At 30.2% G+C, this 26,082-nt stretch overlaps 2 protein-coding genes across 4 annotated transcripts in view; one reads left to right on the top strand and one right to left on the bottom strand.

Annotated features, from left to right (window-relative positions):
* Window positions 1–26,082, bottom strand: part of Dys (Dystrophin) — a 1,915,508-nt gene that overhangs the window by 1,182,016 nt on the left and 707,410 nt on the right. The gene's annotated exons all lie outside the window — the stretch shown is intronic.
* On the top strand, window positions 24,486–25,588 carry LOC142327581 (uncharacterized). Its single transcript, XM_075370755.1, has 2 exons — window positions 24,486–25,051; window positions 25,135–25,588. Exons 1-2 carry the CDS (start codon window positions 24,587–24,589, stop codon window positions 25,168–25,170), a joined length of 501 nt encoding a protein of 166 aa, XP_075226870.1. The 5' UTR covers window positions 24,486–24,586; the 3' UTR covers window positions 25,171–25,588.

The raw sequence follows: 26,082 nt of genomic DNA, 5'->3' as shown, positions 1-26,082 counted from the left end.
CTGATTTGGAAGTCGAGAGTTCCAGCGTTCAAATCCTAGTTAAGGCTACTTTTATACGCATTTGAATTCTAGATAGTGAATACCGATGTTCTTTGGTAGTTGGGTTTCAATTAACCATACATCTCAGGAATGGTCGAACTGAGAATGTACAAGACTACACTTCATTTACACTTACATATCATCCTCTGAAGTAATACCTGATCGGTAATTGCCGGAGACTAAACAGAAGAAAGAAAGAATTCTTAGACAATAGGTAGGTTCGTAAATGGGGTTTTAGCTGAAGCATAGCCGTTATACGGGCAGTTCAAACGGACAGTAAGTAAAACTATCGGCACGTATGTTGGCACAAAAAACTACTAGCATTCAGCAAACATTTGACAAGGTACTAGGTCGACTGAAAACATTGCCAGTTTAATATAGATGATATTTACAACCAAAAGTACATACGATGCTATTTAATTTAAACTAGTTTAATAACCCAATTAATATTATTATTTTAAAGTACTTTAAATAATTATTATTTCTACTCATTTTATTGCTGTAGCTCGCAAATTCCGAAGTCTGTAGATACAGACTTCGTCGGTAGATTCTAAAGAGCTCGTGTCCGATTCTGCACTCACATATATCACAAAATTGTCGATGTACACGTGATATAAATGTTCATCTTCGATGTATTTTTTTCAATGTCGACAACATGCTCACAGACATTCCTCCAATCAGTTTCAGAAAATTTATTAAATTCCTCTTCAGCTGACTTAAGAACGTCAGACATGTTAAAAAGTTGTATTTTCTTAGCTACTTGCCTTTTCGCTTGACTCAAGACCATTTCAATAACATTTAAGTCAGGGTGATAAGGTGGCAACCGTACAAATGTGTTATCATAACTTTTGAAATTGTCATTATTAGAAATTTCTTTTGATTTTCTTTGTGTAATTTTATATCATATAATTTAGTCTTTATCATAGCAGGAGAACAATTAATACGTTGTTCGGCTAACCATTTTACCATATCGCTTTTCAGTGAATTAGAATTTGGTTGCTTTTGTAACACAACGTTATGATACGATGCGGTATCTAGTACAATGATCGCGACAGAGTGGCAACTTGGGATTAAACTTTTCCTGTAACCATTTCGTGTACTTTTCGGAATGCATCGATTTGTTATTATTAATATCCTTTCTTATTTGATTCATATGTAAGTATAGGATTGTTAATGAATCCTTTATTACAGTCGGCATGAACATTTATTAATAGCGAGCCCTTGTATACTGGTGTTTTCAGACCCTCATGAAAGTTTGTTGTGTCTACCCACGATTTTGGTGCCGCATGACTACTATGAATGTAGGTTTGATCTGCGTCTTCCTTCTTCGGGAGAAAGGAAAATTTGTCGTAGAAGTTTCATTCTTTGCATTTTAATGTCGTGCCGTTCTATCAGTACTTCCCGGTTGTCTACGTGTTGACACACGACGTAGTGTCAATATGTTTAGTTCGTAATTATCATTTTGCCATTGAAGACGAAAAACGTGCATAGCGTATAATTTCTGTTACGATTTATCTAATTTATTTTGTGATCTATTGACGTGAACTACGACTATATCCTATAACTATTGAGTTATAAGACTACATAAAGTTGATAACTCTAAATAACATGCATGGAAGAGAAAAGAAAAAACCTGTGGATTTATCTCTTCAAGAAAAGAGTAAAATTTTAGAGCGCTCTGATAAGTTACCTAAAGTGAGTCAACGGAAGCTGTGTACTTAAAAATTTCGCAACCGCTCATACGAAAAATCTTAAAAAAAAGAAAGTATAGAAACTTCTCAAGTTTCCAATCAAATCGAAAAAGAAATCGGCCTGGGAAAGACATTCAAGTTAAGTCGGCATTAAAAATTTGTTTCAGCAATGTTCATGAAAAGAATGCTCTGATTAATGGACCTATTATGCGTAAAAAAAGCAGAATAATTAGTAAAAACTACGGGGAAAACACTATTACATTGCAACTGAGAGATGGTTCAACAGATGGAAGGACTAGAGAATATCGTCTATAAACATAATAAATTTTTAACAAGATATATTGTGTAAAAATAAAGGTTTGTAATATTGTGTCATAGGTAATTTTTTTTCATCCTTTACTTAATGTTATCAATCGGTTATTATTATGAAAAAATACAGGTACCACAGTGATCACAATATGCGGACTCCACCGTAATATTAAAATGTTAAATGATTTAGTAAAAAAAAATTTATTGATAAAGAAAGGTTAACGTAGTGTGTTCTTGTATTTTAACTACATAGTCGGTAAGTATTACCGGATATTACAATGAATCTGTATTTTCATTCAAGGTTTAACGGACTTAGCACAGTACTACTTGCGTTCAAGGTAACTAGTACGACCAGGATTCAAATCGACATCGGTAAAGAAACATAAGAGATAATACAATAGAGAGACAACGGAGATATAAATAAAAAAATAAATCCGTATCGCGGTTTCTCGTTTTGTAGAAACCAACATTCCCTTCTTTAACTGCTGATTAAATATCAATAAGGTAGTTACAACTTTACTGAAAACTACTTAAAAAATATCATAAAAGCAATTGCAATAAATATAATTAGAAATCAACACTTGAGTACTGTCATCATTAATTTTTCAAATAAAAATAATAAAAAAACACGAGAAACGGAAAACAATGAAAGATTTTCTTATGTAAAAACAGTTAATTCTTTTGATTTTAAAGTAAAGTTTCTTTTTTATAACGTAATTCAAAAAATAAAAATAAAACTCAACTTCAAGAAATAATAGTACTAAAATGTTACAAATAATTATATTTTCATTTATTAAGTAAAAGTATTCAACAAACAACTATTCTTGAAATCGGTGTCACCCGACACAAGTTAAACTAAAAAAAAAAAACTTATGGTTTGCAATTAAAATCCTACTTTAAACAATGCAAAAGTTGTAACAGAAGTTTTACTACTGTAAAATTTGATCTTCAAAAATATAATACAATAACAAAATGTGACAAGCAAAAATATTATATAAGAATACTTTATAGATGCTTAGGTACATATGTTATCACCAAGTATATGTCTAAGCGAACTCAAGATGAAGTATGATCGTAAGATGATTTCTCATATTCTCTTAAGAACCTATTTTACATGTGGGAACCCGTTTAGCCGTCTAGCGGTCGTTTGAGGTACTATCTTTAAGTAATTTTACGTTTAATTTATGTTGGCTAGCACCGACTTCAAGAATAGTTTTTGGTACTATTATTTGTTGAAGTCGATTTTTATTTTAATTTATTATAAATTATTTTATAAAACCACTCCTTTTGTATTGAGCGAGCGGTCAGCGGCTAAAGGTGTAGAGCCATTCGGTTTTTTCTTATTATTTTTCCTCAGATTATCATCGGATTTGGTTAAAGATTATAGGGAACCATTCCGAAAGTATACTCTTTCGCTTAAAAAAAATGTATCAAAATCGATTAACTAACGTCGCAGATATTACGTAACATACATTAAAAAAATATTGTCGAATTGATAACCTCCCTTTTTGAAGTCTTTTAAAAACAGAAGGTAAATATTTTTAATTTGTTCAATTCAAAAAAAAAAAAAGAGTTTTTACGATTAAATATTAATTTTTATTTTTTAAAACGCCTTTTTAAATTTCAGGTTAAATTCTTTTTTTAATTTTTTATCTGATATAAAAACTTGTTTGGGAGATGGTCTAAAACAGAAGGAATTTAGTATTTTGAAGCAAATGTATTTTGAAATGTCTGAAAGATCTTTTAAACCCCTCAATTTGGCCCTTTTTAAAAAAACAAATCTTTTTTCTCCATTAATATAGTTCAAGGTTAAATGGAATGTATAAATATAAATATATATATATATATATATATATATATATATATATATATATATATATATATATATATATATATTAAAGAATATTTTTAATTTATACAGAGCACTGTACAGTCGTAAATAGTGTACATAATGTATTTTGCAGGTACAACCAAATTGGCCAAATAATTACGTTTATAATATTTTAAACTGTACATTAAATTATGGATGCTTTTAAAATGTGGTTAAATAAAATGAGGTAGTACAGTAATTAATATTAATGGATAATATATATATAAATATTGTTATGACAGAATACAACCAGCCAATCTTAAAATTTTCTGCGGAAAAAGGTGAACTGTACCGTAACCCCCTTACTCTTAAATGGAGTAATCGATTAAGCGAATAGAGGGAAACATATATATATATATATATATATATATATATATATATATGTAAATAAAAAGAAAGGAGAGGGAGAGAAGAGTTAAGAGGAGCGAGAAAGAAGGACATGAAGGAATAAAAGGAAGTAGTGGGATGGTACGAAGTCGTTTAGTACAGAGAGCGTCGCTCAACGTAACTGAGTACCAAAAGCAGCGGCGGGAGAGTCATCACGTCGACGACACGGCTAGCAATTATGAAGATGAGAAGATATGGTTTCCACACTCGCACGAACATTTTACTCATATCTAGATGCTTCTATAGCCCACTAACGTCTCGTTCTTCAATAAGACCAGTAATAATAATTAGAAGAGATTTACAACCCTCCGTATCGTCATTATTATTATTATAACTATTATTATTATTATTATTATTATTACTATCACCATCATCATAGAAATACAATAAATAGAAGTAATATAACAGGTATATATTTAAATATAAATAAACCTAGCTAGGCCAAATGGAAAAAAATAGTTATGCCCTTCCACATTTCAAACCTGACTTACACATTATTACGTAAATATAATATCAATATACACTTTTTTACATTTTTTATGCTTTAAAGTAATTTTTTTTAAATTATTGAAAAAATAAATGAATTTATTCGGTGTAAAAAAATATATTCAGAATTACAAAGAAAAACAATTCACAAATAAAAATAACAACAGAAACACTTTGTTTTAGGCTAAAATCTAACCGAAATATTCATCCTGATTTCTGTTCCAGTGATAAAATAAGACTATACTGCAATATTCACCACGTAAAAAATAATGAAAAATTAGTAGCTTTATTGCTTGATCTGAAAAGTTATAAAAAAGAGTCTCAGCATGATATCTAACAATTATCCTAGAAAACTGTTGTAAAGCACAAAAAATTGAAAATGTACTTTTTTAAAATATTGCATAAAATGCACGCTTTTTTAAATTTCAAATAAACAAACAAAACATTTTTTAATATATGATTTTCGGGGTATTCCCACCCCACGTACCTCGAATAAATTGGTGGGTACTTAGGATGGGAAACGTCCCCCAAAAGCGGTGAAACTTCTTAAAAAAGTCAACGGTATTAGAATACTGAAGACAACAGAAAAAGACTGTATTAAAGATCCTAGTGATAATTCTTTGAATTAACCAATAATGCTGCCGGCCTCCGTGGCGGGAGTGGTAGCGTCTCGACCTTTCATCCGGAGGTCCCGGGTTCGAATCCTGGTCAAACATGGCATTTTCACACACGCTACAAATCATTCATTTCATCCTCTGAAGCAAAACCAAACGATGGTCCCAGAGGTTAAAAAAAAGGTGGCTTTTGTTAACTGTTCCGAGATAAAATAGATTCTCATTCTGATATCTCCGAGAGAGGCAAAAAAAGAAATTAAAAACCGAATACGTATAGAAACTTGGATTTGTTACAGAGTGGAATGTAAAAGAATCTCAAGAGAGAAATGAAGATGAAAGAAAACGAATATATTAACACTGAGTTAAGTACGGTGTGAAGGATAAAATGAAATGATGAATGGAAAAATTAAAAAGGAAGAAGGAAAGAAAGAAAAAGCTTTTAAGAGTCCTAAATCGAAGGCTGGTAAGAATAATGGAAGAGAATACAGGAGAAAAACAATTTGGCTTCAGGAAAGGGAACATCGGAGGTGCCATCAGACTACTAAGGATAGTTAGAGAGAGATATTTACAAAGAGAAAGAGAAAGAGAAATGAATGTGTTCCATGAAATTAGAGAAGGCATCTGATGGGAGTAACCCATCGTGTTGGTCTAGAGGTGAACGCGTCTTCCCAAATCAGGTGATCTGGAAATCGAGAATTCCAACGTTCAAGTCCTATTAAAGTCAGTTACTTTTACACGGATTTGAATACTAGATCGTGGATACCGGTGTTCTTTGGTGGTTGGGTTTCAATTAACCACACATTTTAGGAATGGTCGAACTGAGACTGTACAAGACTACACTTAATTTACATTCATACATATCATCCTCATTCATCCAACTATTATCTGAAAGGTAATTAACGGAGGCTAAACAGGAAAAAGAAAGAAAGAAAAGGCATCTGATGGGAGAAAATGAGGTGATTCATAAAGAGAAAATGTAGAATGGAAAGACAATAAGTTAAAAAGACAAAGAAAAAAGGTTACGTAAGACAAACAGTAGCAATTATAGAAAGTAAGAATATGACTGATTGGGTGGGTAGAGGTGGTAGGCAATGATGCTGCCTCTCACAAAGGCTGTTCAAAATTTATATTGAAGATATATTAAAAAAAATATAATACAAGAAAAAGAAAAGGAATAACAAAAGGAAAAGGAAGACAAAAAATAAGTGGAATAAGATTTGCAGACGATATGGTAATTCTAGCTGATAGAACACACCCGTTTCAAAGAAGGAAGGAATGAAAAAGTTCGGAATGAAAATATTGTAGGAAAAACTAATGAAAGTAAATAATAAAGAGGATTTACCGGTAAAGTAAAATGGAGGAAGAATAGAAATAGAAAAAAATTACACATATATTTTGGTCATAGAGAACTGAAAAAGAATAAGTTGATAAATGTGGAAGTAACGAACAGGACACGAAGAAAGAGCATTCATGCGTAAAGTACACAGAAGGAAGAGCTTGTAAAGACATGTGGTTAAAGGAATCTTGACTACTTTGAAAGGATCAGTAGAAGGAGAAAGTAAGCGAGGAAAAACAAAGACGAAGTTAATAGATGAAATGAAGATTGGAAAATACATTGTGATGAAGTAGAATGCTTGGGACAGAAATATATGGAAACAGAGGTGCCGTAAGGGACCTGTCGCCAGGCACAACATCAAATGACGATGATGATCAATCCGAAAAACAATGCGTTTTCCACTTACAAAAAAAAAATCAGTCAATTTAAAGAAATTAAAGCAAATATACATACACTCCCAAATACAAATCTTCATAGAAACTACAATTTTTAATACTACTCGTAGATTTTACTTAACCAAAAGTCTTTAAGAGTATTTAAATTTGCAATGATTAGAATTAATTTATAAAACAGCGTTTATCGCAACATTTAATTTAGTTAAGACCCAGAAAGGGAATAAGATTTAAAAACTCGATGTTAAAAATACAACCCGATTTGACGTACAATTTTATTAATCGATTTGGATTATATAGACCGAGTTTAGTTTATAAATATTTGGAATTTTGCTTTGTTTTTATCACTAAATATTGTGTTTTATGACAAAACTTGTTTGATTATCTGATGACATCTGAAAAATGTAATTTTATAAAAACTATGGGTAAAAAGGTAGAAAATGTTTTATTTAAATTAATTCTAACAAAGATTCAATGCAAAAAGATGAGTTTGAAAACTGTCTGATACTGTACTTATGACGTAATCAAGACAACTCTGAAAACAAAAGCCTTTTATAAAATTAATAAATTTACGTTTAACTTTGTCGGTTATTCAAAAAACTTTTCTGCCCATTTCCATTCATCGACTTAAGCCGAGGGTGGTCGTATTTTAGAATACTAATGCCTCTTGTGACATCACCCCACCGAACACTGTCCTCAATCCTCTATGTTGGACCCTTAACTATAGACAACTTTGAATACCCATAATCTTTCCATTTCGATAAAATCTTCTTCCTCCGATTCCACTTTTCAAAAACTTTCAACTTACATTGGACTTTAGAAGCAATATCTTTAAAAAAAAATTACTATTTCGACTTACGAATATGCTATTATTTTACATATATATATATAAACTTGATTCAGTTAAAAAAAAATATAAATATATATGTTAACGAATATATATATATATTAAAATAATTCTGTAACGAAATTACTTCTAAATAGGAAAGAGCATGAATTTGCATGAAAATTAATAATTTTCAAACGCGAGATAATCAATTAATAGTTAACTCTTAAATACACAGTCTGGATCTAACACCCGGATTGTTTTTTAACCCAATTTATTTTCAATTTTTGCTGTGGGGAAAAAAGTTTTGAACCCCAACTGAACGTTTTTCATTAAATACAGTCATTTTGTTCGTTCAAACCATTCTATCACTTAAGGAAAGATATAGAAAACCTAAAAAATGTAACTAAAAATTCTGTTTTTTTAAATATAGCCTTCCAGTTTTTTTTTAATCGTAAAATTCGTCTTTCCTTTTACGAAACACCATGATTAAAAAAAACATGCTGCTAAGAAAATGTGATTTGCTGAAAATGATTCATTCCTGAATATTAGTGGATATGAATTAATTACTTGTAAAGTTTTTGAAATGTCTTAGTATTATATACCAAAATAAAGTTTTTTGTAATCTTTTGAAAAAAACATGTTTCATTTTTCATCCGCAGTGCACTGAAATTCCGAAATTGGGAAGAGCATTTTTAAATTCATACTTTTGAGTGATTTCAGTACAGAATTATCAACTTTTACCAACAGTCTATGGTAAATAGTTTTGGTAAAAGTCCGAAATAAATGTGTTTTCAAGATTTTTTCGGACTTTTACCAAGCGACTTGGCAAATGTTAGAATTTAACGGTATTCGGGGTTTTACCGTAACATTATGAATTTCCTGGTTTACAATGTACGATACGATATTATACCTAGATATCAGAAGTAGTAAAAATCAACAGATATTTAAAATTTAATTCATTTAAATATATGCATTAATATACATAAAATATCATTAATTCCAAAATAATTTTTTCTCGTAACTATTAAAAATAAAAAACTAACTGTACTTGGTACAAAAACTTTCACATATCTTTATAATAAGCAAATATCATACGTTTTAAACACCTAACAATACAGAACAAACCTAAACACTGATTCATACTCAGTGTGGAATTATGTTAAATAAAAAGCTAATATAGTCATATTTAAAAAAAAAAACGATGTGGACACCACATGACTTCCTTATACGCCTATTAAATTACACATACACATTTTTAAAAGTACATAAAATTTTATTTCAATAACTTCTGATTTATTTTTCATATATATATATTTTTTTTATTGTTATTATTTATTTATTGTTATAAATTGTAAGTTTACGGTGAAAATTGTTGTAATTGTTATATTATATATTGTTATTTATTGTAATCTTTTTTTACAATAGAGGTTAATAATTATTAATAAAGTAATATATTTAAATTTAAAAAAAAGTTAAAAAAAAAGGAAATGAAGTCTGATTCTCGCCGATATGCCTTCCCCTTGTAAGATCCAAATAATTCATTAATTAAAATTTTATTGGGCTATAACTCTGGAACCAATGAAAGTAAGTACAACTTATGACATATCGTTGAAAAGCTTTCAATGAGGGTTTATTGACTGCACTTTTGGTCCAGTCGATTGCAGTCAAAAGGAGGGGTGCACAACTAGATGTTACAACAGTCCTAAATCCAAAAATTTCAACATTCTACTGCTAATTGTTTTTGAGTTATGCAACATACATACGTACAGATGTCACGCCGAAACTAGCCAAAATAGGTTCAGGGATGGTCAAAATGGATATTTCCGTTGAAATCTGAAAATCGAAATTTTTCGTACAAGGAATTACACGTACAAGGAAGTAAAAAGCTAACTAACACTAATGCCAATGTATCGATGCATCGATATAAATAAATTCGATGTATAGTTAATTCGAATTAAAAAAATTTTTTCCTCAAGTTTTATTTACAATCTATTCTACATATAAAAGAACCGTAAGTAAATCGGATCACAAAAAAATGACATGACGAGAAGTTTCCAATGAAATTTCTCAAAGGAATATAAGGATGTAGTCGTATTCGTTACATGCATGAAAAGCAATAGAAAAAGAACTATGAATAACATAACTAAAAATAGTAAAAAGAAATAAAACGATGAAATAATAAAATCAAACATAATCAACTAAGTCCTAAACAAAATGAAATGAAGCAGAATAACACTTGAGGGAAGAAGTTTCCAATACAAATACCATGCATTATCTGCCAGGTCCGACACATGGAGTCCTTTCAGCCGTCTAATGTCCTCGTTGTTGTCCAGCAGGTTCACAGCCAGACGGTTTCCATGGTTCTTTAACTTTAATTTGTATTTCGAACTGAATCGCTGAACCTCCTCATGAACATATGTTAATCCTAGAGAACCATGGATCTCGCTGTTCGTAAAAAACTACGATGCCTCGTTAAGCTCCTGATTAATTTGTTCTGGAACCGCTGGATAACATCAACGTTGCTTCCAAATGTCGTTCCCTAGAGCTGTATACGTAGGTCCATACCGACCTCATTAATACTTTGTCATTGTTCATCAAACAACTAATTTCTACCTAGGAACCAGTACATCTTTTTAAATTTAATACTAAGTTCTTTTCTTTTTTCTGTCAAATGAATTTTTCATGTTTCACGACCGTCCGGATGTAAACCTAGATACCGTACGTGGTCGGCATTTGAGATAAAAACGTCATTTACGTGTTCCTGTGGACAGTCCTTTCTCTTGATTTCAAACGTCACATCACTTGATTTCGCCGGAATCAAGGAGTCAGCACTAAGTTCTTTAATTTGGTTCAGTGTTTCTTTGTTTGATAAGTTACACTTTGTGTGACTGATAAAACTATTTTTTGGTGTTTTCTTTGTTTTTTTTTTTGTGTTCTTTGGACTCATCTTTGTCTGTAGTTATTTATGTGTACTGTATAACATTTGTATACATATTGAGCTCTTTGAGGGATTTCAATTGAAACCTGTCTCCGCAAGTCGTGTTTTTTTTTTAATTTACTTATGGAACCGATTGTAAATTAAACTGCGATTAAAAAAAAAGCACCGATACATAGTAAGAGCCAAAAAGAAAACAATATTAAGCAACAATAACAATATTGTGAAGATAACAACATTGAAACGAAAAAAAATCGAGGTGGGTAGTAAAAATTTCATCACTCGTAAAAAAAAATATGTATGAAGATAAAAAGAAAATTTATGACATAAAGCTAAAATAAAAAATAACGTATATATTTTTATATCAAATAAATCAGCAGTAAAGAAGGTGATGAAAATAATATTCAGCAGTATCGTTCTACTACGTATATTTTCAATAATTTTTTAAAAAAAATAATTCAAAATATCTTCTTTAGAATGTTTTACTAACATTTTACGATTCCTTATGATAATGATGTAACTAAGCACAGGTTTATTATTTGTAAGAAATTTTATCATCACCTTTAATCGTTTTAATAATAAATTTTAGAATATTTTATAAAACTATTCTGGATTTATAGCTGAAATAATTTTCAACTTTTATCAAAAAAGGTTTAAAATTTTAATTTATAATGAAACGACAGGAAAGTTTAGACGACACTAGTTTTGTAATAATTCTTATTATCTACGGCCGTAAACTGTTTGATCATACGAACAAAAGGAACTGGCTTCGAAACTTTTGGAACAAGTTTCGATTAAATCTTGTTCGACCGTACCAAACCAAGATTTAATGACAAGCTTTTAATCTTAATGGGCTTAAAAGGTACGTGAATAATATCATCATGCAATAACAACTCATCCGTAAATCAAATTTAAATTTACAGTATACATAAAATTAGTAGTAAATATATACATTTAAATTATTTACAATATTTTCAAATTGATCTAAAAATTAATTTCATGAAATGGTGATCAACTGATTTAAAAAAAAAAAAGTAAACTTTACTTCGGGAATAGAATGATATAAATTCAAGACCATTCATGTATATTTACGCGTCAGGTACTGTTCCGTATAAATTTCCTTCTTATACGGTTGACTCGCGATAACCTACATTACAACCTACATCGCAATATATTTCACTGATACTTTTAAATTCTTTCTCTTAGAATTAAACTAAATGTTTTAAATTTGTACGAAAAAGAACAAATACGAAATTAAACACCTTATTACACTAAAAGCTATAAATTAAATTATATCTATTACATTAACAAGAAGAAACAATAGGTAGAAAAGAAAGAAAAAGAAATGTTTTATTTAAGCAAGAAAAACTTATTTAAACAAACGTATTTATTTTTGTTTTATTTTTTTTTAGGCTATTAAATCCATTAAAATTACTTTAAAAATAAAGGCAGCTCTGAATAACATTTTCAATTAAAAAACCAGTAAATAAAACCTTAAAAGAAACTTTTATGTAACATCAGTAAATTAACCAGAAAATATTATACGTTTGAAAACTGTAATAAGAAATCTGATAAACGTTTTTCACAAAAAAAAAAGAAAAGGTTTCGACTAACTTAACATATTCAATAATCAACAATTAAAAAAACTTTAATTTTAACTTTTATGATATAAAAATTTAGTATAATACAATTAAAAAATTTTGTTTTACTTGGCAGAATACAAAAATTTTGAATTTTCAACTTCACTCCAATGAGTCCAGTGACGTTGATACAATGGCTAATAAAATGGATGAACAATTTCCTTTTCCAGATCCAATGAAACAACAGAATATGTACAACGGCGACGAAACTGGTTAATTTTTTCATAAAATTCCGTCAAAATCTTTGGTTGAAATTTGACTATTTTCTTTTCATCTAATTTGTTATTTTACAAAATTTCATTGCAATTTTTTTTTCAACATTTTAATTTTAATATGCAATTCTACACGTAAACTAATTAAATTATATATATATATAAATATATTGATTGCCAATTATTTTACAATTCCATTTAAACGAATTTCCCCTTTAAAATAGAAACCTGACAGAGCGGAAAACTGTTTGATGTCTCCTCAATTGTTTCCACATTAGAAAGGTTTTACTGTAATTACAAATATGTTTAATAGATAAATTTAAACAGAAATCATTATTAAAATTAATGTAGTAAAAAAAAAAGAAGAGAATACCATATATATAGACATATGCAGTACCGAAAAATGTTTACTTATTTCACTCTGAACTAAAATGTTGATTAAATTGTAATATCAGAATATTTAAAAAAATACCCAAAATTAATTACAGTTTATATATATATATATATATATATATATATGTATAGATTGAAATGAGTTTTAATTTCATGCATACCCGCCCAAGGGGGACGTAGGAATCAACAATAATAGTCCTAGTAATCAAATCTAAGATTAGTTGATAGTAACAGGTTTTTGTCGAGATTAAACCTACCTTGGGCTCACCAGAGGTTTCGAGTTTGGCCAAACCTAGCACACTGTAATCACCCGCTTTCAGCAAATACACCAGATATGCCATAATTAAATTAAAACAAGTTTTACAACACAAATACAATATTTATGATAAAAGAAACATAATAAAATTCTGGTTGGATAAAACCAATAGCTTCATTTATAAGTGGAATTTAGTAAGAAATTTTCAAAATAAATATAACGGAAAATTGTGAAAATAGAAATAAAATAGCGGTATAAGAAAATTAATTTTAAAATAAATAAAGCATGCAAATTAAATAAAATTATTTAAATATATGTAGAAAAGTATAAATGTAAAGTAGAAAATTTGACAGACATAACTGATAACAAGTAATATTTATTGTAACAGATACCAGTGTAATGGAATAGTCTAATAGGTTTCTGTGTATCCAGCAATTTAAAACTAACTTACCAATATTACCCAAGTATCTTCTTAACATTTTTATTATGAAAGCTACATTTACGAATAAAATTAAAAATTATAATAAAGTTATTAAAAAACTTTCAAAACCGAATTCCATTCCGATAAAGTAACATCAGTACAGAGTAAATGTCACGTCAAAATAACTTATTATTGAAACGGAAAAAAAAAGTTGAAGAGGAATCGATCTTGTCAGAGTTCGTATGTGTATTTTGACAGATGAGAGTCATTTTGTGCTGTTGTACTACAATGGTTTTCGATAAATAACAAAGAGTACCCAGTTAGTTTTCTCTTTAAACCTCACATTTTTTCGCAAAAAAAAAAATGTTTTTACTTCTAAAAGGAAAAGCCTTTCTAAGTCATAAAATAACCAATATAAATCAGACAAAAAACCCCACAAAAAGAATTTGTCATAATCATTAAATGTTTTATCGTAGATTCAAAATACCATCTAAAAAGTTTCATAATAATGAATATATGTTGCACTGAATGATAATAGCATTTAGGTGAAATAAATAAAAACGAAATTAATAAAAGATTTTTTTTCTACTTTGTATAGTACTTCACGTAAGATGAGTTACGTCACTTATCTACCTGTGGCATATAAACCTAATGAAAAGGTAACGACAAGTTTAGGATTCTAGGCAATAAACTTCGAAAAAATTAAATACAAAGCACCTCAGAATTACCATATAATAGAAAATTGAAAAAGATTTAAAAATAAGTACCAAAAAAAAAAATTAACATTAAATGAACAAAGTGTCAAATAGTGCAGGCGGTATGTTTTAAAATAGGCATACCTTAGTATTTTTTTATTTTTTTTTATTTAATTTTTATGGGCATCGACTGCTAAGGTCATTAGCCCTCGTCACAATCTTTAAAAGAAACTACTATCACCATCTGGATCGTCGTATGTAAGGGTGTAAAGGGCCCTTACATTTTATTTAAAAGCACAAACTACACAAAACATTTAAGACATAAAGACAAGGACAATCACAAACACTTATGGGGTGTAAAGGGCCCCAATATTAAAATTTGAGATAGGTTCCCAAAAGACCATTAAATTAAAATTAAATTAAAACTTATCCTACCATATCTTTCTTTCTTTCTTCTACGAGTCTCATTTATAGTTTGTTTTAGCACCCTCGGGGCGACCAGAACCGCCGTTGAGCAGTATATCAGTCGCGCCAGGGTGCCGTGGCAGTTGAATCCTTCTTATAGACAGGCTATAGGCATGCACAGCGTACACCCACAGCCTCGCGCCCTCAATCCACCCTTGAGGGTCCCCCATGCCATCATCGGACACACCCCGACTCACTGCTCTTGAATGCAGGTGAGCCAAAATGGCCTACATACCTTAGTATTTTTCTATATGATCGCTAATTGTTGCTTTAATGCCTCCGGAATATAATCAGAAATGATTATTTCGTTATGCGCCAGTTGAAAAAGGCGTCTTAAATTTTTATTTAAAATGTAAAAAAACTGCAAAAATATCAATTTCTTGTCCTATTTCTCTAGATATTTCGAAAACTGACATTCCTTGATAACAATAACTCTGCTTTTAAGCTGTGCTTTTTAAAATTAATTTAAATTAAAATTCCTGAAGATATTTCTTTAAAAGCAAAAAAATTGCAAGTACATTTGAAAAATTCCCTAGGTTCTCCTAACTAACCGATTTAAATTTTTCAAAATTCATTCGAAAATTTGAGTGCTCTTTTATATGTAATTAAATTTTCAAGTATCTAGAGACTTTATTTCAGGCTCTACACAATTTGTAAAAATATCATTCTTTTTTAAATCTAAGTTGTAAAATCATTGTCCAAAAACTCTCACAATGGTTTTGTTGAAATTTGGCGTGTTGCTTTATCGTATTAAAAATTTTTTTTTTTGAGGCAAAATGTGAAGGTCCATGTATAGACTCCAATAAAATTCCCAAGAAATTTTGTTTTTTATTTTCATCTTTTAAATGTTATTGTTATTTTTGCATCAGTAATAACGTTATTTTTCAATTTTCATCCGATGATACTGTGTAATATTTAAAAAATCGAAAAAATTTACAAAACTTTTTTCTCTCGCGATTTTTGCTCTAAAGCTATCGAGTTATCTTAGAAATAGGAGAAAAATTGATATTTTTGCAATTTTTTTTATATTTTGTTTAATAAAAATTTAGCACACCTTTTCAAACTCGCGCATAACGATGTAATCATTTAGAAGCATTTAAGCAAAAATTAGCGATCAGTAAGAAAAATTCCAACCCGAAACAGACACCGCCTGGACTAAAAGCCATTTAAATTTTTTTTTTTTTTTGTCTTCAGTCATTTGACTGGTTTGATGCAGCTCTCCAAGATTCCCTATCTAGTGCTAGTCGTTTCATTTCAGTATACCCTCTACATCCTACATCCCTAACAATTTGTTTTACATATTCCAAACGTGGCCTGCCTGCACAATTTTTTCCTTCTACCTGTCCTTCCAATATTAAAGCGACTATTCCAGGATGCCTTAGTATGTGGCATATAAGTCTGTCTCTTCTTTTAACTATATTTTTCCGAATGCTTCTTTCTTCATCTATTTGCCGCAATACCTCCTCATTTGTCACTTTATCCACCCGTCTGATTTTTAACATTCTCCTATAGCACCACATTTCAAAAGCTTCTAACCTTTTCTTCTCAGATACTCCGATTGTCCAAGTTTCACTTCTATATAAAGCGACACTCCAAACATACACTTTCAAAAATATTTTCCTGACATTTAAATTAATTTTTGATGCAAACAACTTATATTTCTTACTGAAGGCTCGTTTAGCTTGTGCTATTCGGCATTTTATATCGCTCCTGCTTCGTCCATCTTTAGTAATTCTACTTCCCAAATAACAAAATTCTTCTACCTCCGTAATCTTTTCTCCTCCTATTTTCACATTCAGTGGTCCATCTTTGTTATTTCTACTACATTTCATTACTTTTGTTTTGTTCTTGTTTATTTTCATGCGATAGTTCTTGCGAAGGACTTCATCTATGCCGTTCATTGTTTCTTCTAAATCCTTTTTATTCTCGGCTAGAATTACTATATCATCAGCAAATCGTAGCATCTTTATCTTTTCACCTTGTACTGTTACTCCGAATCTAAATTGTTCTTTAACATCATTAACATCTCTGTTCTTTAACATCATAGTTCCATGTAAAGACTAAAACGTAACGGAGACAGGGAACACCCTTGTCGGACTCCCTTTCTTATTACGGCTTCTTTCTTATGTTCTTCAATTGCTACTGTTGCTGTTTGGTTCCTGTACATGTTAGCAATTGTTCTTCTATCTCTGTATTTGAACCCTAATTTTTTTAAAATGCTGAACATTTTATTCCAGTCTACGTTATCGAATGCCTTTTCTAGGTCTATAAACGCCAAGTATGTCGGTTTGTTTTTCTTTAATCTTCCTTCTACTATTAATCTGAGGCCTAAAATTGCTTCCCTTGTCCCTATACTTTTCCTGAAACCAAATTGGTCTTCTCCTAACACTTCCTCCACTCTCCTCTCAATTCTTCTGTATAGAATTCTAGTTAAGATTTTTGACGCATGACTAGTTAAACTAATTGTTCTGTATTCTTCACATTTATCTGCCCCTGCTTTCTTTGGTATCATTACTATAACACTTTTTTTGAAGTCTGACGGAAATTCCCCTTTTTCATAAATATTACACACCAGTTTGTATAATCTATCAATCGCTTCCTCACCTGCACTGCGCAGTAATTCTACAGGTATTCCGTCTATTCCAGGAGCCTTTCTGCCATTTACTTAAACTGCTACTTTACTTAAATACGGACAGATTATACAAAGTCCAATACAAAAGTTCCAGGACATGACTTAAAAAATCATCACAGTAAAAACGTTTAATTCTTTTTCAATTTACTTTTGACACACCACCGCAAGTGTGTTTTCCAATTCCCGGGGAAATGTTGGACGTTTGTAGTTGAAAGGGAAATTTTTAAGGAGTTCTTACTTTTTACGACTTCTAGGGAACCAAAATCGATTCCTTTCTGCAAACATTTGATTTTTGAAAGCAAATTAAAGATAAGACATCTGGTATTATGGATATTACATCAGCTGATTTTCGAAGTCGAGAGTTCTAAGGTTCGAATCCTTAAAAAGGCAGTTGCTTTCGTATGGATTTGAATGCTAGACTGTGGATACCGATTTATTTGGTGGTTGGATTTCAATTAACCACACGTTTCAAGAATGGTCGACCTGTGTCTACTCCAGGCAATATGTTTATCGGTACAGTTACACTGGACTACATCTGTAGCTACGTCAGGCCTGGAAACCAGGTAGAAGTAATTGCATTTGCCTACTCACAAGCGAGCGCGCGCAGACAGAGAGAGAGAGAGAGTGAGAGAGACCTGGTTAATACGCTGTGTGTTCTGAAACTTTTAACACCCAAAAACTGCTTGACCAGTCAAAACAGAACTTGCAAAAGCGGTGTCACGATAGAAAATCCGGTTCTTAATTTATTAATAAATGCAACCATTTTCGTCTCACAGCTTGATCGACCGCCTCCTCCTTCTTCATCTTTATCTATCTAATAACAGATTACGTTATATAAAATAATCTTTATCATGCTATTGCACAGTCAATTTGGTGGTATCTATCATCGATATTTTTTTTAGACTTATTTAACTAATTTTTAAAAATTGTTTAATCCAGTGATCGACTAGTTTTCAATCACTTAGAAGAGGTTACAATAGATTTTCTCTATTGCAAAAAGAACAAAACGTGATAAACGATCATCCACATTAACTGCAAATTTTAAGAAAAAATTTTGGAAATTCTTGTTTAATTAGAAACTAATAGTAAGTATGATTTAAGTACAATCAAACAAGTAATTAATTATTTTGACTGATGCTCCTGAACAACTACTGCCGTCAGTAAAGCTACATAAATACTTAACGATACAATGATTCAATTATGACTCAGGGTATCATTAAAGTCTTAGCCAAACATTACAATTTAAAACAAAAAGGAAATCAAGAAATAATTATAAACTGATAAAAAAAGGAACAAAATCTAATCATACAGGGATTAAATAGCAAATAATAATACAAAGTTTTTATCGGATTTTGATATAGATTGGGACTACACATCTCTACTTTTATTTAATATATTTTTTTAAATTATTAGTCAAAATTCCACAAAAGTATGCTAGTTTTCTAGATTATGAGAATCCCCTTTCTCGTACAATAAATAAAGATAGCATAGATAATATCTTTAGAGAGAAAGGGACATGAAATTCCGGACAGACTGACGCATAAGTTAAATTAAAAATAAGATATTTACTCAAAAAAAAAGTTTAAACTTTTTAATCACAAATGTTAAATACAAATTAAAAAAAAAATCCCCACAGAAAAATATAAATGACAAAAGAAGCTAATCTGAGAAAAGTTTATTCTGGCTTGAAAAAAAAACCATTAAAATCCAATCACTTGTATGGAAATCTGCAACGAAATACTAATTTAAAAAAATATTTATTCACCTCCTATTATGCTGATACTAACGTTATAAATGACTAAATAACAAATCAATAAGGGAACAATTGAATAGTGTAAGAATAACATAAGTTAGTTAAATATTTTTAAAAAAATTAATGTTTGTAATTTTTTTTATGAGCTAATTTCTTTTTTCAGTATCATATCACCCGTGGTCTGATTCTTTAAGGTGATTTACAAAGGTTATCTCTGTTTTTATGTAGTCTGTAGCGGTTGCGCAATGGTTTTGCATTGATAAATAAATATGCGTCTTTTCCGTTTAATATAATATTTATTGTTAAATTTATGTTAAGTCTATTCAATGTAATATTTGACCTACCAGCAGGGACCTAATGTACCAGTCCATATTAGTTTAATTTTATTTATTTAAATTTGTATTAAAAAAAAAAAGATTTAATCACATAAATTACGAATGAAGCATATATATATATATATATATATATATATATATATATATATATATATTATTTGAACAATTACACATTATTACTTTAATTTAACTTAAATAAGACAAATTATAATTAATGATTAATTATAATATTATCATTATATAATACGATTGTATTTAAAATTTTTATACTACATAAACTATAAATATATAACATCATTAGTAATACAATAATCTGAAAAACTAATACAAACTTTATTTCCACTTTTTTCTAACACCACTCATAAAACACCCTACCGTAATTGGCTTTTGACAGATCAATTAACGATCACGTTTAGATTAAACTTTCATTAAACAGTATATTATACGAAGTTCAGAGAAAGAGGATGATGCTATTTTATAATTCATAAAGCTCGAAAATGCATGTGTAATATACATGCACAGTTTTGATTTATACGAGACATAGATTAACACTACTCGATTTTATAGGACATTTTCAGCAGAATACATTTCCATCATGAATTACAAACAAGAACCTTTAATATATACCATATACACATATTGTATGAAAATATCTAACCGTGAAAATAAAATCAAAGATACTATATAACGAGAATAAATTTATTTCTCTAGATAATATTTTTTTATATTTTATTTTTAGATTTAAAAGTAATTAAGAATTAAAGTTTTATTAAAAATAAATAATTATGTAATTTAATAGTATGAGAAACAATTTTTTAGTTTTCTAAGGAGATAAGACCATTCAAAAAATTATTCGTATTCTAGAAATCTTGTTTTCATAAAGCCACTGAAACGAATTTAGCAGCAGGATCCAGAATACCGGTAAATAGAAATTCTATCTAGGTAATTGGGTGGTCGCCATTTTGTAAATTATGGATAAGCTATTTCAATTTTACTTTAATTATTTTAAAAAAAAAATTATTACACCACTTTCAATCCAGAAATTTATCATGTTATATCAGAATAATAGACGACAGTAGGAAATCTAATTCCATTTTTCGTCTCTATTGATCGCAACCACTGATTGACTGGAATCCGTAATCTAACGCTACGTCAAACATGTTGAATTATATTTTCCTAAAACCTTATTGATTTGCTGCCTCTTATAATAGCGTATCATTTTCTACATATTTTATCGGATTAAAGATAAGTTTTACAGTTGATTAGGATGTCAAGGTTTGCTTAGATAATCGGATCGTCACTACAGATTAATTAATTTTGTAATTTTTTTCTATATTAAATCGTTAAACGAGATGCGTTCCAGTTTACAAAAAACTTTACTTAAGACCTAAACCTAGATGGCCGTAAAAGTATGCAAAGAAATTATATATTAAATAAAATATAAAACTAAAGAAATAATAAACAATAAAAATTAAAGGCACTTTAATTTTAGTATTGACAAATTTATTAGCGCTGATTTAAAAAAAGACAGAATGTAAATTTAATTTCAACAAATATGCGAACCATTTAAACTTCCATCACGACAGTACACCCCTCTTTTAGAAGTTAGGTAGATAAAAGTTGTTAAGAAAGATACAGACATCATGAACCTTAAATCAATCAAAAAGACATCTCAACCTAACGTCCTATCAATCAAAAAGATATACATTTTTCCTTTAAACAAAATTATAAAAGGAGGGGAAGTTTAACGTCGTTATGATTGAAACCTTTCAAAAAGGACTTTTTTTTTAATCTAAACTTCAAACATGCTATATAGGATATTGTTATTCAACAGTGAAGCTTCTTAAAGTTTCCGTTTGTGAAAATTATGAAGTTTCTGCTTAACTATTGATAAAGTTTCCCAAATATTTAATTTTTGTTCATTAAATACATTTTATAACCACGTTTTTAATAAATCAATTTTATGATCAGTTTACAAACAAAACTGGACTAAATTCTATTTCTCCTGTTTTCTACATTTACAATGAGAAAATTTCTTCTATTCTAGTTTCAATATTTCTTTTAGTTTGCTCAAGTATTCTAAATTCCATTTACTATCTTTACAAATCATCAATTGATAAATGTTCGCTCTGTGAACGGGTTTTAGATTTATCTTTAGTGTTTCAACTGAAGAACAGAGGCCAGTGTCCAAAATACAACCAATTTAATTGTAATCCATCCTTTCATCAATCCTTCTTCTCTATTGTTCTGAGTAAAGATAAGTTTACTGTAATCATTAAATTTTTTTTTATATGCTGTCAACGGTCTTGCAAGTAAAACCACCGCCTAAGAAAATGGATTTCCTAAAAATTTATTGGTTACTTTATTTTATCATACGCTATTATTTTCTATAGGTTTTCCTTTTTTTTTAAAATTAACCACACGGTTGCCATTTTGTAATTTAAAAATCTATTTACTTCATTCTTCATTTAAGGAATAATTACAAATTAAACAAAATGGCAATTTCTTAAATAAATATATGGAACGAATTTTTTAATATTAAAGAAAAAATTACATTTATTTAAACTCCTTTTTTAGACGAGATTGAATAATGATAGTAGTATAGAAATGCCGGTTCTGGGACAAGGTCAAAGGTCAGAGGTCAAAGTTCAAGGTCAAAGGTCAAAGTTCAAGGTCACCTAACCTAAGTCGACGTTGCCAAACCTAACCTAAGGTGAGGTCAAGGTCACCTAACCTAAGTCGACGTTGTCAAACCTAACCTAAGGTGAGATTTGGCAACGTCGCAATAGATTTGGCAACGTCGCAATAAATATGGCAACGTCGCAATAGATATGGCAACGTCGCAATAAATTTGGCAACGTCGCAATAGATTTGACAACATCGCATAGATTTGGCAACGTCGCATAGATTTGGCAACCTCGCAATAAATTTGGCAACATCGCATAGATTTGGCAACGTCGCAATCTCTTATCTTTTGTAGTAAATGTGTTTTTGCAATTAAAATAATAATAATAATAATATTTTTAATCAATATGTATTATCTTTTTTTACAATTTTATTTTTGTGTGCGGTTTTCCTGTTTTTAAGTCTACCAGTTTTATATAAAAGCAGACAGATGTTTTCATAGATTTATAGTGTCTTCTCAGTGTACTAACTCGCTGTACGACGAACATTAAAAAATATTATAAAGGTGAGAAAATTTTCTTAATAATTAGAACTTTAAGTAATATCTTGTAATTGGCATTATTATTAAATACATAATAATGATGATAATTAGATTTTAAGATAATACTTGCAACAATATTACTATTTTTGTTCAATTTAATTTATAACAGATGTCACAAGATATATTTGATGCAGTCGACGAGGCTGCCAGTCTGACGCCTGCACCGTGCGTTGATACTAATAGTCAGTCATTATTACCAACAACGAGTCAAACAAATACGAATACTTACCGACCACACTCACCACAATACAGTGAGCCTGTTAACAGATCGGTTAGTAGCATCAATGATGCTAATGCAGGGGAATGGGAGAGGTTGTTGTATGTTGCGTCACAAGTATCTGAACGTGAGCCAACATTAGCTCCAACTGCGTTAGAAGAAGAGGAAACTGCACCGCTTCTACTGAATGAAATTTCACCCTCCCAGTCATCCTTACAAAGGACCACCATTATAACTGAATTTAGGGTTGAGAGCGACGTTGATAATTTGGTAACTACATTTTTTAATATAGTTTTTTTAACTACATTTTTTCACTAGTAAAGTAAAAAATGATTATGAAGTTTTATTTTTTTCTATTCTTTTTTTCAGAATGGTGATGAGTATAACACGTTTGTGTCTGTTGCACGTGGGTTAAATAAAAAAGTGAGCAATATTAGGAATGTATCGATGGAGTTGAACCGTTATCCTGTAGAGGTAAAAAAAATAACAAAAATATTTTTTGGAAATGTTAAAAGAAATGTTGCTACATCGTTTATCGGATATTATCCTTTTACGATGAAAAAATCGTCGTTTATAAATCGAGTGATAAGTAACGGTTACAAAAGCGATATTACACAAAGACCGGCATTAAAAGGGAAAGATTTGATAAGATGTTTATTTTGCAGGATTAATTGTGCGAAATTTGTAACATGTACTTGCGGTCATCCAATTTGCAAGTCGTGCAAGAACAAAATAAAACCGCCAACCAAATGTCCGTTATGCGATGGCTGCACAATTTTAGTTTTTAATAAATGTTTTATATAAAATACATGTGAATATACCATTGATCTTCTCTGTTTGTTTTCAGCATGATTGTGGAGTAAGTAATGGAATATATAATATGTTTCCTGTAATAAAAAGGGATGATCAGATTATTTTTTTCCTTAAGAATGAAATAGAAAACGACGACGACGACGACGACGACGACGACGACGACGACGACGACGATGATGATGAAAGTTTTGTAAATCTTACAGAAAAAGAGGTTAAGAAAAGAATATTATGTAAAATTTGTTTTGAAGATGAAATTGGAATAGTATTTATGCCATGCGGTCATAATACATGTAGAAAATGTGTAGTAAAATTATATGGAGATGAACCAAAGAAAGCCGAGGAAAATCGTTGTCCATTCTGTAGAAAGGTTGTTGTTTTAACAAACAGACTTCGTCGATAAAGGTAAACATATATACATATTACTTTATGCGATTTTATATTGTTTAAATAATAACCGCACATACTAACGTGGTTGTTTTGTTTCAGTTGCAATCGTCGTCGTTGTCGCAAACTGAAAAAGATAATTTAGTTAATGAATATTGTAAGAGATTAACATCGTTTAAAAAAAGGTTAGAGGATTTGGAAAACGAATTAGAAATCTATAAAATTAATAACCGCATCAAAAGAATTAAACTGAGAAATGTTTGTTCCGTTTGCGGTACTGAGTCGAAGGAACCAAACCATGTCGAAATCTGATTTGAAGAAATGTTGTATTTATCAAAACGCAGAACAATATTTATGTATAGAGTGCGGTTTTGTGTTCGAATCAAAAACTATATTTCTTCACAGTTGTTTATGGCACTACGAACTCAATCCTGATTGTAATACCGCCAAAGAAGCTTATGAGTGTTACAAATTCTTTAAAGTGAGCGATGTATTTGATATATTATTACGTAATACGTTCAGGCACTGGCCGATAAAATCGTTTAATATTGATGATATGTTAGAGTCGGGGTTCTATTTTACCGGTGTGTTAGATACTGTAGCATGTATAGAGTGCGGCGTTGAATTATTTGAGTGGGCGGATGATGATATTCCATTTGAAGAACATAAGCGTGCGTCTCCAAACTGTGTACTGGTCAACGCTTCATCAAACACCGAAGAGGTAAGTTGTATTCAAGCGCCGCGAACTAAGTCTCGTTTGATATATAAGCAAATTGCTAATACGTTCGATGTTATTTGTTCTAGGAGCAGCAAGCTGTAGCCGACAACAAGAAACAATGAGTTCGTCCTCCCCATTATCATCACCGTCCGAGAGCGAGAAATACTTTTCTGAAAAGGAAAAAAATGCTTCACCGAGCTGCGGCAGCGAGGAAAATGTTGAATCTGCTACTGACGAAGAAGAGAGTTACGAATCCGCTACCGACGAAGAAGAGACTCCCTACGAATCCGAGTCCGACATAACTAGCGATTCGTGGATTATCGGTTTTGTTCCAGGCGGACGAATAATGTCATTACACCATTTGATATGTATTCTAAAAAAGCACTTCCCGTTATCGATAATTGAAATAATAAAAAAGGGTGAATATTTCGGTAACAAAACTGATGTAGTAAAGCTAATTCTTTCAGATGTTATCGAATATGAAATTTTGCAAAAGAAATTGTCAGACTGGAATTTCTATCTTGTATATTATTTGTAAATATTTTGTATAAAAATATAGTTCAATAAATAATTGATACAATAAAGTTTTTTTTCTTTTCTCCTTATATGTTATTCTTTTTTAGTATATAAGTGATGGTTGCGATGCAATGAAAGTTAATTCATCGCTAAACTATGAGTGTTAAACAAGGTATTGCGAAAGAGCTTCATAAGCAAGCTCGTAGAAATTTCCCCACGAGACATGTAGAACTAAAAGGGATATTTGATTTGTACCAAGCAGATTTAGTGGAAATGATTGATTATTCTAGAGTTAACAGAGGATATAAGTATATTCTTACACTAATAAATTGTTTTTCCAAATATGCTTTTGCTTTTCCTTTAAAGAGTAAAAAAGCGGATGAGGTTGTAAAAGTACTTGAACCGATATTTCGAAAATATAAAATGAAACACTTTCAAACCGATGATGGGAGGGAATGGTTTAATTCAAAATTGAAATCATTATTACTAAAATTTAATATTAATCATTATTCGACTTA

Source organism: Lycorma delicatula, chromosome 7 (genome assembly GCF_047948215.1).
Source record: "Lycorma delicatula isolate Av1 chromosome 7, ASM4794821v1, whole genome shotgun sequence".
Taxonomy (NCBI): Eukaryota; Metazoa; Arthropoda; class Insecta; order Hemiptera; family Fulgoridae; genus Lycorma; species Lycorma delicatula.
Note: the sequence above shows the minus strand (reverse complement) of the source record. Positions and strands in the feature narration are given on the sequence as shown.